The sequence below is a fragment of the Camarhynchus parvulus genome, chromosome 3 (genome assembly GCF_901933205.1).
Source record: "Camarhynchus parvulus chromosome 3, STF_HiC, whole genome shotgun sequence".
In the NCBI taxonomy this organism is placed as follows: Eukaryota; Metazoa; Chordata; class Aves; order Passeriformes; family Thraupidae; genus Camarhynchus; species Camarhynchus parvulus.
In genome coordinates, this window is record NC_044573.1 from 89,209,023 (window position 1) to 89,227,214 (window position 18,192).

Genomic DNA, 18,192 nt, shown 5'->3' on the forward strand with positions numbered 1-18,192 from the left:
TGCATGCTTGGTGTCAGCAGCTGGTTTTATGAATGATGAAAATGCTTTATCTGCTGATTGCTGCAGTTCTCTTTGTAATCCCTTCCAGAAGTCAATAGTTTCTTGTTTTAAAGGAAAAAGAAACAGGATTGTTTGTCCTCCAAAGTACTAGTTGTGCATCTAATAGCAGTCTATAAATTTGTTTTGAATATTTGATTCTGAAGTTCACTGTATTGATTTTTAACTTGTCTTTCAACTGTATATATTGAATCACCATAAGGAACTTCAGGCTGATTCTATATTCAACAGAAACATTTTTCTTTCCAAAATTGCTAGCATTTCTATGCAAGAAATAATCTTCAGTGTCAGAAGTTGTGTAAGGGCATAAGAATGATAAAAAACCTGTTCTCTCCGTGAGTGAGGAGTGTGCTTGCTGCCCAAGTATTTGCATATTTTTTAGTCCTGTACCTGGTTTGTTGGCTTTTGGACGCTTTGTCATAAGTGGCGAGACTTTAAAAACTCTTCATCTTTCAGTCAGACTGGCTCTTCAAGGCAGGATTCCTCAGTTGCATCTGTTTTCTCTCATGCTTAGTTTTGCTTCTTGCATGTTCCTTTTATCTGTCTCTACTGCTTAAAAACTGAGATCTATCTTGAATGATACGTGCTTGTAAAATTCCGTTTAAAAATGCATCTACACTTGGTAGAAGGATAAATATTTAAATACAAGTACAAGGAAAAGGACAAAGTTAATGACCTACTTGATGTGCATGCCTGTAGCAATACCCCCGTTTCTGCTGTCAAAACAAAGTTGTTTTACCTAGCTAATTGTTCATTCTGTGTCATCAATTACTAGGATAGTATTTTAAGAGTTTACTCACGGCTAAGCATATAGAAATCCTGTGTCTCTTAAAAAGTGTAATCAAGAAAATTTGCTGTTTGATCAGAGAACAGATATACCATAAATTAATTTTAAATAAGTGGAATTGTAAGTATGTTGGATACCTGTTTATAGAGTTGTTTCTCTTATCTGCAAATGGTGTGCAATGGCCTAATGAGCAGCTGCAATAATAAGCCTTGTGTTGTGAACTGTGGCTTCTGTAATCCTAGGACCACGCAAAAGAGAGGAGAATCATTTGGAATCAGCAAAATAGGGAACAAAATAAAAGGTGTATTCAAGAGTTCTGCAATGGAAGGAGCTATGTTGCCTAACTATAACTTAACTGAAGGAGAAGATGATTTTGTGAGTATAGCCATTAAATTTTACTTGAAGTCTTTGTTGGGCTTTGATTTTTTTTCCTCCTTTGCTCATTTGAAAATGTTGAATTTCTGCTTTTTTCACTGCACAGTTCTCATGTGCTGGCTTCTGATTAGGTTGCCTTATCTTCCCTGTATTCATTCACAAGCCAGGGTCACATGCTCAGTTTCTGTGCTTCTGAGCTTACTGTTTTTGTAATACCAAAAGAGAAATACCAAAAGTAGCAGTGTCAGATATTTTTATGAGCAGTGACTTTTTCTCCAGTTCTGGGTAGTAAGGCATGCACGAGACTGCGTGCATGGCTCTTCATCTGCAGCCTGCCACAAGACCTTAAAACCATAAATAACATGGTGTAGAAATCACTGTCATGTCGGTCTGTGATGCAGCATTCTCTCTACAGATCAGGAGCCAATAGTCCTTTCTCTTTTGTCTTGGATATCTCCCTGAGTTAATGTTTTTCTTCCATGGTAAACAGTCATGAATAGAGCCAATGGTAGAATTTACTGCATGGGATGTTGTTACCTAAACCACAGTTGGGGGACAAATGGAAAATGTGAAAAAAGGAAGAGGAGGGAATTGGTTTGAAGCAGAGGTAGGCTGTACCAATTACAATAGAACTGGAGATCTCTGTTTGAATCCTTACAGATTGAAGAAGGTGTTATGGTTATGGAAGACGATTCTCCTGAGGAGGCTGTTACCACCCCAAATACACCCCGCAACCTCGCTGCGTGGAAAATCAGCATCCCATATGTTGATTTTTTTGATGATCCCTCCTTGGAAAGAAAAGACAGAAAGGAGAGAATTCCTGTATTCTGCATTGATGTAGAGAGAAATGACAGAAGGGCAGGTACGCATTGCTGCAGATCAATAAAGTGTCATTTGAAAGTGAACTCAGAATATTCTAGTGTGCTCTATTCTGTTGGCTCTTGCAAGTGTGTTTTGTGTATGTGTTCTTCTGATTTCAAAATAATAGCTTGAAAGTTCTGAGGAAATGAGTTTGAGAGATAAATGATCACATTTAGTATTTGCAAGTTGAGAACTGACTCCTCAGCATGAATCAGTTCTATTTAGACTTCATGCCAAAGTTTGAAATGTTCTCTTTCCAAAAATACTTATCTTAAAATTCATATTAATAAACACCTGTCATATTTTTTTTCACCCACTCTGAACTTTGCAATAATAAACAACAAATAATTTTTTTATATAACCTTAAAGTTAGTTCGTGGGAAATGAAAATGTTTTGCTTATTAGGAACCATTGTGGCGTGCAGTTAGTTTACCAGTATCTGGATAGCAATATATCCGTATGGAGAGGGTGGAAACAGCATCATCCTAAGGCTGCTGGGATTTGTCTTAGTGATACTAATACTTCCACAATAAGTAGAAAGTATTTAAGAGGCATTTAGTGATATCCTTAGCGATAGGATTAAGAATCATCAGCATTCAAGTTGGTGGTGCAGATAACTGTATTCAGCAAGTACTATTTCTGTAAATCATTTAGTTCAGTTTTGGAAAATAGATCTAATGTAGTCAGCCATCATAAATGTTGAAGTTATGCAGGACTCCATTGTTTAGATTGTAGTGATCCCATAAATGATAATTTCCTAGTACCGTATCTGTCTACCAGTTATGCATTTTACTGTAACATTAAAAGTACCTTGAGGTTTATGTTACTACAACAGGGAGGCTAATGTCATTGGGGTTTTTCTTATGATAATCAGCATATATTTGCTGTTCCTAATTTGTCTCCCAGGTGCCATAAAACCTGGTTTATTTTTAACTTTTTTTTTTCACCAGTTGGACATGAACCTGAACACTGGTCTGTCTACAGGAGGTATCTTGAATTCTACGTGCTTGAATCAAAACTTACAGAATTTCATGGTATGTTGTCTGTCATTTGGAAAGTCGTTTTACCCCTGCTGTGATTATTATTCATTACTTATATTAAATTTAAAATAATAAAATCAGTGTTTATTGCACTACAAGAATAATTTAAACTCCTTGCTATCTTTACTAGGTACATTTCCTGATGCTCAGCTTCCTTCAAAGAGAATCATTGGCCCCAAGAACTATGAATTCTTAAAATCCAAGAGAGAGGAGTTTCAGGAATATCTGCAGGTATCAAACAAACATTTGGAGCAAAGAATATTCTAAAACTAATGGTATAAAACTAATAAAAGAATATATGGGGGTTTTTGTTTCTTTCCAAGTAACTTTACAGTTACAGAAAGGATTCAAGTGGGCAATGTTAAAGTTTCACATGACTGAAAATAGAAATCTCTCGCAAATGACAATATCTGTGACAGTATAATACTCTTGGAATATCTTTTTGCTATACAGAAATTGTTTTTTAAGGTTAGTTTTAAAGTACTTATACCTCCTTTGTTCCTTTTGTTTCAAAGAAACTTCTGCAACATCCAGAACTAAGTAACAGCCAGCTTTTAGCTGACTTCCTATCCCCTAATGGAGGAGAGACTCAGTTTCTTGATAAAATGTTGCCTGATGTGAATCTTGGTATGTAATATGCTACTTGTTTATGCTGACAAATAGGGATGCTGTGGATGCTGTGATTGAATTCTGTGATTGACTGTAGTAATGAATAGATAACTCTTGTGGATGTACGAAATAAGAACTCTGCTCCTTCACAGCCCCTAAAATTATAGCTCAGCAAAGAAGATACTTCTTCCTTGAAGAAAAAAGACATTTTGAAGTTATGGAAAAAATTGCTTAAGTGGCTTTTGAATTTTTGTGTCAGCAAGCAAGATAAGGTTTCTCTTAATAAATTGCAGAGTTCAAGAAAATTTACAGTGTTGTCACAGATCAAATCTGCATGTGTCTGTCATTGTTTGCAGATGAGATGGCATGAACACTTACAAAACTACCTTTGGATTTTAATTGATCAAACTCCTCTTATTTTTTTATTCTGAAAACTCCAGTATTTGATATTTCTAGTGTTAGCTGGTGTTAAGATATTTTCTAACACGAGCTAGTTAATAGAATCTCTGTGTGTGATACAGGCAGGTCAAGTGGAAATTGAGAAGTTCTAATGTCTAATGACAGTAGTTCATAATAAATCAAAAAAGTCAACTGTAGTGTGACTTGGCTGCAATGTAGCTGTCTCAGAATAGTGGGCCTGAGCTGGTCAGGTCAACCTCATGGCCATTCTGTCTCCATGTCTTGTGCCACTTGTAGCTGTGGTCCCAGAGAGCTGTGTCCGAGCTGCACTGCTGCATTTCTGAGTGCTGTGTCCAGTTCTGGCCCCTCAGTTTGGGAAGGACCTTGAGATGCTTGAGCATGTCCAGAGGAGGCAACAAGGCTGGTGAGGGGCTTGGAACACAAGCCCCACGAGGAACATTTGAAGGAGCTGGGGCTGTTTAGCCTGGAGAAAAGGAGGCTTAGAGGTGACCTTACGGCTCTGTACACCTTCCTGAAGGGTGGCTGTAGGCAGGTGGAGGTCGGTCTCTTCCACCAGGCAGCAACTGATAGAACAAGAGGACACAGTCTCAGGCTACATCAGAGAAGGTGTAGGTTGGATATTAGGAAGACATTTTTCACCGAAAGAAGAATAAAGTACTGGAATGCTCTTCCCAGAAAGGCAGTAGAATCACCATCTCTGGATGTGTTTAAAAAAAGACTGGACATGGCACTTGGTGCTATAGTTTAGTTGAGCTGTTAGGGCATAGGTTGGACTTGATGATCTTAGAGGTCTCTTCCAACCTCATTATGCTGTGATTCTGCAACTCCTGGTCACAGTGTGGTCCTGCTGGGGCAGCCCTTCTTTTGGTCTGCTTCATGAGTTGAGTGAGATTTCTGTTCTCAACCTTCAGTCAAAAGGTTTTGGTTTTGTTTCAGGTCTCCCTTCTAGATCCAGCTGTGCATCCTTATAAAAGCTTATAATTATGGTGTTACTGTAATGCATTTCCTGTCTGAGACCATGCTTCACTTCTATAAAGAGCATTATAACAAGTCTTGGCATTTTGGTAGGGCTTTTTGTGAGGATGAGAGTTTTTATTGCTATCATTTGATCATTGTACATACTTTCCAGGGTAAATTCCAAATTTAATGGCATGTGGATAAGAAAAATATTACTGTAACTGTAGTGCTTAAAATAAAACTAGTCCTAGACACTTTCATTTTTCAGCATTCGAAGTTCCTGTGCCATATCCTGATAGCCTTATCAGGACATAAGAGCTGATCTTTAAGGCCATGGCTGTAACCTGTCCAGTTTAGAAAATTCTACTCACCAAAGTTTTTGAGGCTGGTTTACCACAGAATCTTTCCAGATTTGCTGATTTTTCCACAGGAAGAGGAGAATCTGAGTTATCTTGATTTCTTCTGTGATAAGTGTTTACGATTCTAGGAGTAACTTAAATACAAGGAATTTTGCCTGTACTGGTGTTGGAGCAGTACTATTGTTACAGTGTTAGAGCTATTTATGATTAAACTCTGGAAGAGTTAAGAGGTACAACTACAGTACTTTATTGTGCGGTTTTAAAAAGTATTCATATTAATAATCTGTATATTTCTAAGTATATTTTCCTGAAGAGTAATAATCACTAGGTTACAAGCTGGTTATGTGCAAGACTGTTTTCATAAGGTTTTGTGCCAAATCAAAAAAAAACAAGCAGATTTTTTAAAATTATTGTATTTTTAAATGACTACTAGACAATGGGTAGTCTAGCAGAGCAAAATGTCATTCAAATCAGTCAGTGATAACACAAAATGTTTCTTTCTTTCTTTCTAATTGTAGGTAAAATCATAAAATCTGTTCCAGGAAAGCTGATGAAAGAGGTGAGTGAGTCTTTTGGGTTGCCAATATCTTAACTTCATTAGCTAATTTTATGAGATTACTGAGTTACAGGCTGATCAAAACTTTGTTTGAAAATTCTTGGGTTTTTATTGTTTTTGTTTTCACTTTCCTATAATTATGCAAGTGACAAGTTGCTCATACCTTTTTTCAGAAAGGTCAGCATTTGGAGCCTTTCATAATGAATTTTATCAACTCCTGTGAATCTCCCAAGCCTAAACCAAGCAGGCCTGAACTTACCATTCTGAGTCCCACTTCTGAAAACAACAAGAAGGTACAGTAAGTCATGTTCCTTTCCCATTTTACAGAAGTGGGGAAAACTGACCATACATCTTCTCTCATACTAGGGAGCTGTCTTAGAGCTCATTAACAAAATTATTTCAGATGAAGCCAAGCTGGAGAATGCTGTCTAGGAATGCACACACTGAGGGTGTTCAGTCCAAAGGCCAGACCAAAGGTAGACTGGAGTGACACACTTTCCTACTCCCCAGATATGTGTGGCATAGACTTGATGTGTTTGGTTCTGCACTTTCACTTCTGTTGTGAGACATGACATCTTTGTGCAGATGTGCAGCCTACCAGTTCCTGAGGGAAGCCTACAAGAAAGATGGAGTGAGACTTTCAGAGCATTTAGTGACAGAACAAGGGGAAATGGAACTGAGAGTAGGTTCAGATTAGATATTTGGAAAAAATGTGTAACTGTGAGGGCGGTGAGGTGCTGGAGCAGATTGTTCATAGAGGTTGTGGATTCCTCATTCCTGGAAGTATTTAGTGCCAGACTGGATGGAGCTCTGGGCAGCCTGGTCTAGTGGAAGGTGTCCCTGCCAATGGCAGAGGGTTGGGACTCGATGATCTCTGAGGTCCTTTCCAGGCCAGTCCATTCTGTGATTCTGTGCAGTATCTGCTGTGCAGCAGCAAGGCACCTCACTCCTGGTGAAGGAGCTGAATGCCAAATGTCTGTTCCAGGACAGTGGGAGCTGCCTGCATGGAGTCTGTGTGGGGATCTGGCAGGCAGCCAGAGAGACGAAAGGTTAGCGCTTCCCAAGTGCCCATTTGGGAGAAGAGCATGTTATCTCAGAGCAAGAGAGTTCCTCAGGTTTTTGGTAAATGTTGGTTGATTTCCAGCTTATGCTTGTATTGCCACCATGTTCTCATGTTTCTTTTCTGACACAGCTCTGTTTATTTCAGTTTCAGCACCTTGAACTGTGCTGAGATTATGATGCACCTTCCCCACTGCTGCCATGAGTGGGTACCTGCAGCTCCCTCTTCCTCAGCAGGCTGAATAAGGAATGCCTGAAGGTCTGTCTGGGCAGGCCCAGTCAGAAATGTGCCTAATGCTCTGACAGATCTTCTGCATGCTCCTTCCTTTTGAGTGTTCCTGGGGTGTGTGTATGTTTGTGTGGTCTAAATATTGGTGGAAAGACTTCTATTTAAAAATACACGATGAAAGTGGGTAATCAACCCAAATATAACCAGGAGCAATTGGATTTCATTCTGTATCAGATCCACTAGAAACAAGAGTTATTAACCTGCCCGGTTTAAAAAAACCCAAGTGAACAAAAGCTCTGCTTCCCCCTCCTAGGGGCACTAGCAGGATTTCTGGCTGTGTTTTGGTTCTGAAGATCTTGATCATCTTCTGAACATACTTTTGTCAGACTTGCTATAATAGGTCAGGACTTCTCAGCTGGTGCAGACTTTGCAAAAGATGCCAATAAAGGCATTGTTCTGCTGGCTTGTGATGGCCTGCCAACAGCAATAAAAGCTGTTTTTGGAACACCAACAGTATAATAAATGTTTTTGAGTAGCTACTTGGAGGAAGACGTGGACACTTTGACTGATATGATTCAGAGACTACATAAAATCCTTTTTTTTCTTATTCTTTTGGTATCCTCTGTACTTTTTAAATGAGCAGGAAGAACAGGAGAGAGGTTTATGCCTCTGGCTGTAGATATTGTTCATAGTCATAGTATTGTTTTTGTACAGTTCACACCTGTGCTGGAATGTATGGGTGTATGTTTGCATATGCACTCACCATTGAGTAACTTTTATTTTTTTCTGTGAGGCACCTTCTGTGAGCATTCATGCTTCCTTTGCTTGCTTTTCCCAATAAGGCATGGTAGCCTATTGTACAAGGGATTACTTTGGTCTTTTTTCTTAATACAGGCCTTTTGTCTTTCACTGACTTCAAGAGCTCGGCTACCATTATTAATTAATACTAATTCATGGAATTTCCTCATTGTAAGCCTTTTAAGAATATTTCGTGGGTATAATCGTAATTGCTGTTTAATCTTAAAGATTAAAATAATGATAGCATTGAGGTTTGTGGTGTTAGTCTCAAATATTAACATGCACAGCAACATCTAAAGCAAAATCCTGTACTAATCTGAATTGTGAGTATAATCTCAACTTCTGTGCTAGATAACCAGTTGTGTGTTTTTCACTTGAATTTCTTCTGAGCCAAGATACTGGAAAGTGTAAAACATGGAAGTAGATGTCTAATGCCACTTGGTATTATGGCTGCTGCAGTGCATTGTAGATTGCATTCTGAAATGCTTTCAGAGTGTGCCTCTGATCAAGGAACCATTACTGTTTAAGGTGCAGCACAGATCATCTGTGTATGGAGGTACAGTCAGCATTCAGGGTGCTGCTTCTGGTTTGGGGTGAAAGAGGAGATAGCACTTGAAATCAAGCTTTGCCCTAAGCTGGCCTTCGTGTTTGAATTTTTATAGGTTACCTACCAGATTGCTGTGAATGATTTAGTTTGGCCTCCAGACACTGAACCTATGCATTGCAGGATGGGCTGCTTTGAGTTGCCTCAGTATGTATCACCTTTGTCAGGTTGTGAGGTGTATCTAAAAAAGAAAGGAGGCTCTTGTTAGGTTACAATACTACAGCTAAGGTTTTTCTGCTGTTCTGGTTTCAGTGTTATGGAGGATGTAGACTTCAGTTTATATGGAGTTTTTTAAGCAACCTGCCAGGGGTGCTTCCATAAAGTAGGTGTGAATAACTATGTGTTATTTTTAGGTTTGTTACATTCCTGGATACTAGTCATCCACCAGTGCATTAGCCATATTTGCCCTTCTGTGTAATTTATGTAATAAGTTGGTGTTGTTTAATTTGAGTGAACCTTGTGAAGGTAATACTAGCAGCTCAGCACTTAACAAAAGAGTGGGCCTGAAGGAGTACAGGTCAAGACCCTGACTCTTGCCAGATGTCCTAATGTAATTTTTCCTAAGAGTGCAAAGCATTTTGTTTAGAAACTTGTGTGATGCTGTGATTTGCATGTTTCTGGCTTTGTTTATTTTGGGGACAATTGCAGTACAGAAAGTGAACCATATATAAGCAAATTACTTCCTGTTCCTTGGAGCTAATGCTATTTTGGGAGTGGTAAAAAAGCCTCTCTGAGTGGCAATCACCTCAGCCTAGGCAATTCTATGATTATGTTGCATTTGCTTCTAGTTCTAGGATTTTTTTTAGAACCCTGGCATAAACTTTTGAACTTTCTTTTCATAATACAAAGTGTCTTGTATAAATCCTATTTTATATCTAGATTAACTATCTTGGGGGTAAGTTAATTTAAAATAAACTGTTAGTAGGGATTGCTAGATATTAAACATGGAAAGCATCAGGATTTAGATCCTGATCTTTCCTTTCCTTCTCTTAGGATTCCCAGACTTGGGGGCAGGGGAGGCAAGGACTGCTACCTAGGTGATTTGGGACTCCTTTTGCTGTGCAGGGAAGAACCTCTTGGAGTTTTGCAAGAATTAGAATATCTTTTCAGAAAGAACCAAAGGCAAGGAAATAAAGGGATCAGGGAGGAAGGTGATGACATAGGAGAATAGAAGGCTAAAGGAATATAATTGAGAAATTAGATAAATGGAAAGAAACCTAAATGTTAGTTCATGAAGATTTTACTATAAATAATTAAACTGGCAGGGGAAAAAGGTATTTCTCTATGTAAAAAACTTGTATATTTTGTCTAGAAACCATTGTATTTATTTCAAAGTGGAAGCCAACAGGAACTTTTAGGAGTACTTTGTTGTTGTAGGCCTCCCTTTTGATTTAAGGCAGACAATCTCTGTATTGTCTTAGCCCCTCATTTTCAGAGCAGGGTGCATCAAGGAAATCAGAGCCTACGACAAAAATCTAGATGCATACAATCATGCAATTGTTTAGGTTGGAAGAAGGTAGTGGGAGCAGAAAAGCTCATGAATTAATGTCCCAGTGCTGATTTGTTGTGAACCCAGGTATTTTGGTTTTTGTGTGTCTTGGCAGCATGTGATGTGCTCTTTATTGGAAAGTGAAGCATTTTAAAAAACAAAACCAGAAACAGTGAAACAAATCAACACCCCTGATCAGTTCTTTGGAAGCTCTGGAAAGAAACTGCTTTTATAAAAATAAACCAATCCAAAGAACTGCCTTTGAATGCAGTGGTTTCAGTCTTATGTTTCTGTTTTTAGCTTTTTAATGATCTGTTCAAGAACAATGCAAACCGATCTGAGAATACAGAAAGGCGACAAAATCAGAACTACTTCCTGGAAATGATGACTGTAGAAGGAGTCTATGACTACTTAATGTATGTTGGTAAGAAGTGATTTCTCTTAAGTATTCATATACTTCATGACAAATATGAAGTTCACAGTCTCTGGTAAGAAATGAAATCCTATTGTAGCAGTCATATACAACTCAGTGCTTTCAAGCTAATATACAACTTAGTGGCATGGTCATTCCTTAGAAGACTTTATTTATTTTGGTGCTAAAATGTCATTTATCATTCATCATTGCTTAGTTGCTTTGTTATGTCTCCATCTTTCTGCATCTCAGGAGTATGAGTTTAGGAGAGTACTATGAGTTTATGAGACCTGACCTTTTCTCAGGTCTACCTAGGGTGCTGGTGGACTCTGGGAATTGGAATTGTTAAATTAATAGAACTAGCTAAAGGAAGTATTTGATAAGCACTGTGGAGAATACTGATATTTTCAGTGCTGCACTAACAAAACTGAAATATTCTTTTCTTGGTTGCAATCTTTTTTTTTCTTTTCTTTTGAATAAATGATTATTTTGTCATGAATAGCAGGAGACCCTCATATATGTTACTACTCATAGATGTTGCTGTGACTTTGCAGGTAGGGTAGTTTTCCGCATTCCTGACTGGCTGCATCATCTCTTGATGGGAGGAAGAATTCTCTTCAAAAACACGTTGGAACTCTACACAGACTATTACTTGCATAACAAGTTAGAACAGCTATTTGAGGAGCACCGGTTGGTTTCTCTGATAACACTGCTGAGAGGTCAGTAGTAGTTACATCTTTGATGAAAAAATACTGCTTTAGTCTGGTGTTTGAAATCCCTTCAGTGAAGTTTCCGAGTGCTAAACTTTGCAATGCTAACACTGGTGGAGTATTAAAAATCAGGTGGGCCTGGACTAACTTCAGAGCTTGTTGTGGAAAGATGTTAAGCCACCTATGTTGTCTGTCAGTGATGATTACAGAAAGTATTATGAATAGTAATTTGCTTGGGTGTGCAAAGAACAAGAAAAACAGAATAAAGTGATTTAGTGCATCAAAGCAAATGTTTCATGAAGTTGTCAAGTTACTTCACTTGTGTACTACATCAGTCTTTTATTGTTAATTTTTTTGTTCCCTTTGTCGTGGTCGGCTCTTGAGAGGGCTTGAGTGTTCCTGACCTTCAAATAAGGGAAGAGGAGAGTGACTAAAAAAAATTTAAATTGCCTCACAACTGTAGAGTATTACGTGACTGCATTCTGATCCAAACAATGCATCTGGCCAAAACTCTGGATTCAGGACAGCTCTGTCCTTACCAAACCAAAAATGAGGCTTGTGAAAGGCGAAAAAGGAGAGCCTAAAACCAAAACTGAGCACCTCTTACTTCAGATTAATAGCAATACTTGCTTCCTCATTCATAGGTAAATTTGAAGTTTTTGACAGTTCCAGACAGTGTTTTAGCACAAGCTAAATACTGTAAATACTGCTTATAGTTTTGACAGCATAAGGGAAATTGTGATAAGGAGATCATAACTAACCTAAAATGGAATTGATCTAAACTTTAAAGAGAATTCCTTAAACTTTGAAAAGAATGGAAACAAATTGTGAAAAGATGATTGTTCTTCAAACAGGAGGGGTATTCTGGGTTTGATCGGGCTAATGTAAGCAAAAAGTATGATGTGACAAGAGTAGAATTCCCTTCTAATCAATACAATACAGAGAAGAAGTTCAGTTTTGAAGCCACAATCCAAAACACATTTCTATGTCAGTGACGTGTAGCTGCCTAAAGATACATTTCTTTTCAATGTGTCTTCTCTGCAGATGCCGTGTTCTGTGAGAACACTGAGCCTCGCTCTCTACAGGACAAGCAGAAACGAGCAAAGCAGACTTTTGAAGAGATGATGAGATACATTCCAGGTTCTGTATTCCATGACTGCCTTTATGAGTGTGGTTAATTCAAGCAGATATTTAACCCAAATACAGTCACACTGTCTTTCCAAATCAGTTAATACTTGGACTGCTGAGATTTGAGTTTACTGGAATACCAGGTGTAAAAACCCAGCAGTTCAGTTTTGTCATTTAACTGTAGCATAGTGATTATTTAATAAAGAAATGGTGATGGAAATCAAGAGCTTTACACATGTACTTAGTAATGTAATTTTTCATCTTTTGAATGTTCCTGTGGTTTGTATTTTATCCAGATGAAAACTGTTAAAAAAAGGCACATAATTAAGCTGGAAGGTACATCTGAGTCCTTGTACTGTATAAACTAGGAAAGAGGGGCCCATTTAATTGAAAGTAATCTTTAAAAATCCACTTGTGGTTTATTAAACAGTGCATTAGAACAAAACAATATTACAAACATTACAGAAAGTGTAGTAATTATTTAGGTGTGGAGCCCTGAAGGAAAGGGAGGAGAAAAGGATGAACCCAAAAGTGTGGAGTTTTTTTCCATTTACCATTTGAGACAGGAAAAAAATTGAGCTCTAATTTTAACTCTTTTTTCTTGTTAATTAATCAAGTTCTATAACTGCATCATAAAGCTGCTTTGCAGTACTTCCTCATGACTTGTGTATTTGTTTTTGGAATTTGGTCTAGATTTAATAGGCAAGTGCATTGGGGAAGAGGCTAAATATGAAGGCATCAGGCTTCTGTTTGATGGACTGCAGCAACCAGTGCTCAACAAACAGGTAACTCATAACGTGTGACAAGCTTGCCTTCTGGCACAGGATTTCCTAAAGTGAATGTTTGATATAGCAGAGGAGTGGGCTCTTACTCAGAATCAAGAATAAAAAGCAGTAGTTTTGCCTTGGAGTGCCCTTAATTTTCTGTATTTTCTTTTAGTTAACTTATGTTCTGCTGGACATTGGGATTCAAGAGCTCTTTCCAGAGCTGTGTAAGGTATGTGCTAACTCCATTCAAGAACTGCAGAATTCTTCAACCTGCTACTGAGTCTGGTCACTCATGCATTTTTGCTGTTGTTCTCTGTTATAAATATTAATTCTAAATTTTGGGGAAAATACGTGTTTTCCAATATGTTGAAATAATTGAAATCCAGATTACATTTTGGCTAATTAGATCTTTCCAAATCACCTTGAGCCCAGATTGTTTAGCATGCAGCAAGTCTGAGTTGCCTTTCGGGAGACTTGGACAGATCAACCAGCAGTTGGGATCTCTGTGCCTTTCTCTTTGATTGATTTGTCTCCACTCTATTTTATGCATTTTGCAATTTAGGAAGGGAATTCTGCATGCAAAGTTCAGGTCAAGCTGCAGTATTTTTCTTGAGAATATCTGGCAGGAGGATTTCTTACCTCTAATTTGGTCACTGCAATGTTAACTTCAGCTATCCAGATAAAGGAGAAAGAATTTGCACAAGAGAAATGACTGTATAAATGCATATCATAAGGTTTGTGATCTGTCTGATATTTGTTCTTGTGTATATCAAACCTTGACAGATTTTTACATAGCAATTTTACAGTTTGGTCTTCATGGCAGGCAGGAAGAACCTGCTAGTTAGCTAGTAAAAAACAAAACCCCAAACAAATTTTAAAAGCCCCCTCACTAACAATAAATGTTCATTGCATGAACCCTGTGCCTGACAACTGCAGAGTGCCAGCAGTGATTTGTTTTGCATGACAAACAGAAACAAATACAAGGTCTTGGAGCAAGCCAGGACACTTGCATTGTTTTCAGTGAAATGAGGCTGGCTCAGCAAGTCTGACCTACTTTGTGTCAGCTCTGTAGCTGCCCTCCTCAAGCCAATGCTCAGACAGCTGACCAAGGGAACAAGGAAGTAGCCTGGGAACTTGAGTGCAGAAAAAAGACCTGGCTTAGCCCTGCTCTTTTACTCAGCTGAACTGGTTTTGTATCTCAGCAGCTAATTATATATATTTATTGGAACACTGGCCTGTCTTCAGTCGATTGTGGAAAAAATGAGTGGCATTTAAATAGTCTTTAAAGCACCAGTCAGGCCCAGAGGGTGGTGATCAATGGAATGAAGTTTAGTTGGAGGCAGGCCAGTAACATGGAGTTATCCAAGGGGTCAGTTGTGGCTCCAGTCCAGTTTAACAGCTTCATTAATGATCTGGATGATGGGACAGTGCAAAGCCTGATGATGACACAGAACTGGGAGGAGTGGCTGATGCACCAGGGGGCCATGCTACCTTCCAAAGGGACCTAAACAGGCTGGAGAAATAGACTGGCAGGAGCCTCATCAACTTCAAGAAATGGAAGTGCAAAGTCCTGTTCCTGGGGAAGAACAGTCAGCTGGAAAGACACAAAGTTGAACAAAGGGCTGGTGGTATCCTGGGCTGCAATAGGAGCAGTGTTGCCAGCAGGTTGAGGGAGGTGATGGTGCCCGTCTGCTCAGCAGTGGTGAGGCCACTCCTGGAGTGCTGTGTCTAGGTCTGGGCTTCCCAGTACAAGATAGGCATGGACATACTGGAATGAATCTGGTGGAGAGCCATGAGGATGATGAAGGAACTGGAGCATATTTCCTATGAGAAAGAGGCTAGAGAGCAGGGACTGTTCAGCCTAGAGAAGAGAAAGCTCCCAGGGTCTTACTGATGTCTATAAATACTGAGGGGATGGTACAAAGAAGACAGAACCAGTGGTGCCCGCTAACAGGACCAGTGGCACCAGGCCCAAACTGAAACACCAGAGGTTCCCTCTGAACATCAAGAAACATTTCTTCACTGTGAGGGTGACCAAGCACTGTTGCAGGTTGCCCAGGGATGCTGTGGGATGGTCATCCTTGGAGATACTTAAAAACTGTCTTGACATGGTCCTGAGCATCTCTAGGAGGCCCTGCTTGAGGTCTAGACCAGGTGACCTCCAGAGGCACCTTCCAACCCCAGCCATGCTGTGGTTTCATAGCTGTGTGGATATTTAATGGGGAAAAAATACTTTTTCTTCAAAAACAAATCAAGAGAAAGATTATTCAAGGTAAATCAAGATCATGTTTTCTACTTCTTAATCTATCCTTTTTTCCTGTGTAACCATGACACTGCCCAGCTGCTCTGCAGTGTTCCATAACCACCTGCTGAGGAGGGACCTCTAGTGCCACCTTTGCCCCTGGTGAAGTGGCAGGAGTGAGGGGTGGACTCCTCCTGTCCCCTCTGACTGAAGCTGATGGGGACAGTGCAAGGGAATCTCTGGCCCTGATTTCAGTAGGAGAAAGGAAGAAAAATACTTCAGCTGGGAACTAGAGCTATTTACTGAGAGCAGTACAGAACATCTGCATCTGTGATGTTTGGCAGTGGGACCTGGTTGTCAGTGTATCAGGACTGAGAGTGGAAATCTCAGGAGAGGGTGGAGAGGGTATGGGTGGAGAGATGGCAGTGGTTTTCATCCAGAGCCCTAAAAACATTTTCTCAAAATCACTGCACTGTGAAGCTACTTGAAAAGAGAATTGTTTTCTTCCTAACAACTGCAGTGGGGAAGTTTAAAAGTAATGACTGGTTCTTACTTAGCTACCCATGCATATATGTATTGGGGGAATCAATCCAATGCCTGTTCTCTCTGTTCAGCATCCACTGGTCCTTTTTGAGTTGCTTCACACCAAAATATTTTTGTAGTTACAGTGAAGAATGGAAAAATGTTTCCAGCCAGTCAGCTTGTAAAGGGAAAACTGAGCATCCCAGAAGTTTTGTTTTGAGCACTGCTCCTTTGGCAGGGAAAACAGTGATGGGAAAAATGGGAAGATTTTCCTTAGTGGGGATGTCAGTCTGCTTCCACTCTTGAGATTGGTATCTTGAAGGCATTTCCTGCTGCACGTACCCGTGCGGATATTCGCTGGATCGCTCGGTGTGCGCTGTGTCTGATGGCAGCACGTGTAAGTCAGCCAGCCCCAGGAGCTGAAAACCTCCTCTGAGATAGTGTACAGCCACTCCCTTGGGAGTCTGTCAGACAGGATACAAGGAAAAGGGACAGCTGAAAGGGAAAGAGCATTCTGGGCAGAGTAAAGAAAGAAATCCAATTGAAAAAATATCTCTCCAGTACTATTTCCAGAGCAGAAGATTGCTATGTTAAGAAAACTGTATTTAGCAGTTAGTAATGGGGGAGGTGGGAACTTCTAGAGAAAGAAGAAAACACCTATTTTGAGAAATCATATTAAAAACTCAGTAGCCTTCCATTCTCTTAACTCTGGTTTCAAGTGGATATTTTCAGATATCATTAATCGTTGCAGCTCAGTTCAGTCATTTCTATGTAAATACACATTTTCAAACTTCATAAGTAAATTTCCCCTCTTTCCTGTCTAACAGGGTCCAAAGGAAGCAAGCTCTGTGTCAAGCTGGATGTGAGTGGACACCCAGTAGGATCTGCTGTGCACTGTTGTAATGGAATGTGACATTTTAACATTGCCTTGTATATTTTGTTGTAAATAACATAAAATTTAAGTTCGAAAAATACCTTTATGCAATAAAAATATTAAAATTTAATACCAATTGCAAGTAGATAAAATATTTGTACTTTTAATTTAAAATTTGTTTTAACTATTACCAGTAAAAGTCTAATTAATTTCACCAAAATCTCTCAGTGAATGAAATTACAGGATGACATCAAAAGAGACAGCTGGGCAATCAGCCAACTTATGCTTTGCTAAAAGAGCAATTACTGGATATCTTCCTGAAAGTATATGTGGAAAAATTGTTTGGAAGAAGTTGTGGAGTGCTCCCATTAAGTTATTTTAAAGCATCTTAACAAATTATTATTTTTTTTTTCCAAACAAAGGTATATGATTGAATCTATTGGATATAATCAACTAATCTCAGAACTGTCTTTAGCCTTCATCTTTCTGTGAGCATGGAAGATCACATTTGTAATTGAGTCTTTTCAACACCTGACCTTCAAATCGAAAGCCCTCTTAAAATAATAACGGACGTGAAAAGAAATTTTTTTGCAGTTTCTTATCTGGCTTTGTGGGTTTTTTCTGACATCCTCTTTACAGGCTTAGAAAAGAGGATGTGAGTCTGTTCACAGCATTTTATAAAAGTTCATTCATATAAAAATGTGTGGAAGATTTTTCCTTGTAAGTCTTAATTTGTTGGCCCAGCCTTTATAAAAGACATTTTGAAAAGGACTTTTATGTGTGGCTTTGTAACAAGTTTTACTTGCAGAACAATACAGAGATGCTTTAATAGGCATTCCTTAATTTTTCTTTTCAAACACCTATTTTCTCCTTTTTTACAAACTCACCAATCTAATGCAGCATTGGTGTTCTTTGTCAGTATAATTCATCTGTATTACTGTTGCAGACCTTTCCCTTCTGTTTGTCAAAGGAAGGTAAAAGTTATTTCTCTCCTTTCTGGCTCTGCCAAAGCAGTTCTTGCCACTGTCAAAATCGGTGTGCAGGCACAGCTCTGTCTGTCAGTGCCCTCTCTGTTACTAATTTGATGTTGATGAGGGAAGGCCATTCTGTGAATTAACAACTTAAGGAGTACAAGTGACAAATGATCAATGCCAGGGCATAACTGGCAGCGTGACAAGGTCAGTTGTTTGTCTCCCTGTTCTACACCCCATATACATCTAATACAGCTGTGGGGTCCAGAGCCTTTCAAGCACAGCCCTTGAATGGATGTGGAAGTGAATGGGGTCTTCATTCAGCATCCTGACTGTTTATCTTAATGCACCTTCTCCTTGAAATCT

The 18,192-nt window shown here is 39.1% G+C and overlaps 1 protein-coding gene across 4 annotated transcripts in view; it reads left to right on the forward strand.

Annotated features, from left to right (window-relative positions):
* SNX14 (sorting nexin 14) overlaps positions 1-17,626 on the forward strand; it is a 46,501-nt gene extending 28,875 nt beyond the window's left edge. For 3 of the 4 annotated variants that reach the window (XM_030944363.1, XM_030944365.1, XM_030944364.1), the window contains exons 17-29: positions 1,087-1,219; positions 1,880-2,081; positions 3,031-3,114; positions 3,251-3,351; positions 3,636-3,747; positions 5,984-6,024; positions 6,195-6,314; positions 10,501-10,624; positions 11,167-11,331; positions 12,367-12,462; positions 13,144-13,235; positions 13,390-13,446; positions 16,809-17,626. In XM_030944363.1, coding sequence (XP_030800223.1) covers positions 1,087-1,219; positions 1,880-2,081; positions 3,031-3,114; positions 3,251-3,351; positions 3,636-3,747; positions 5,984-6,024; positions 6,195-6,314; positions 10,501-10,624; positions 11,167-11,331; positions 12,367-12,462; positions 13,144-13,235; positions 13,390-13,446; positions 16,809-16,847 — 1,366 coding nt within the window. In that variant the 3' untranslated portion in view covers positions 16,848-17,626. The remainder of the gene's footprint in view (positions 1-1,086; positions 1,220-1,879; positions 2,082-3,030; positions 3,115-3,250; positions 3,352-3,635; positions 3,748-5,983; positions 6,025-6,194; positions 6,315-10,500; positions 10,625-11,166; positions 11,332-12,366; positions 12,463-13,143; positions 13,236-13,389; positions 13,447-16,808) is intronic. The other variant, XM_030944366.1, reaches the window with a different exon arrangement.
* Positions 17,627-18,192: the final 566 nt, after the last annotated feature.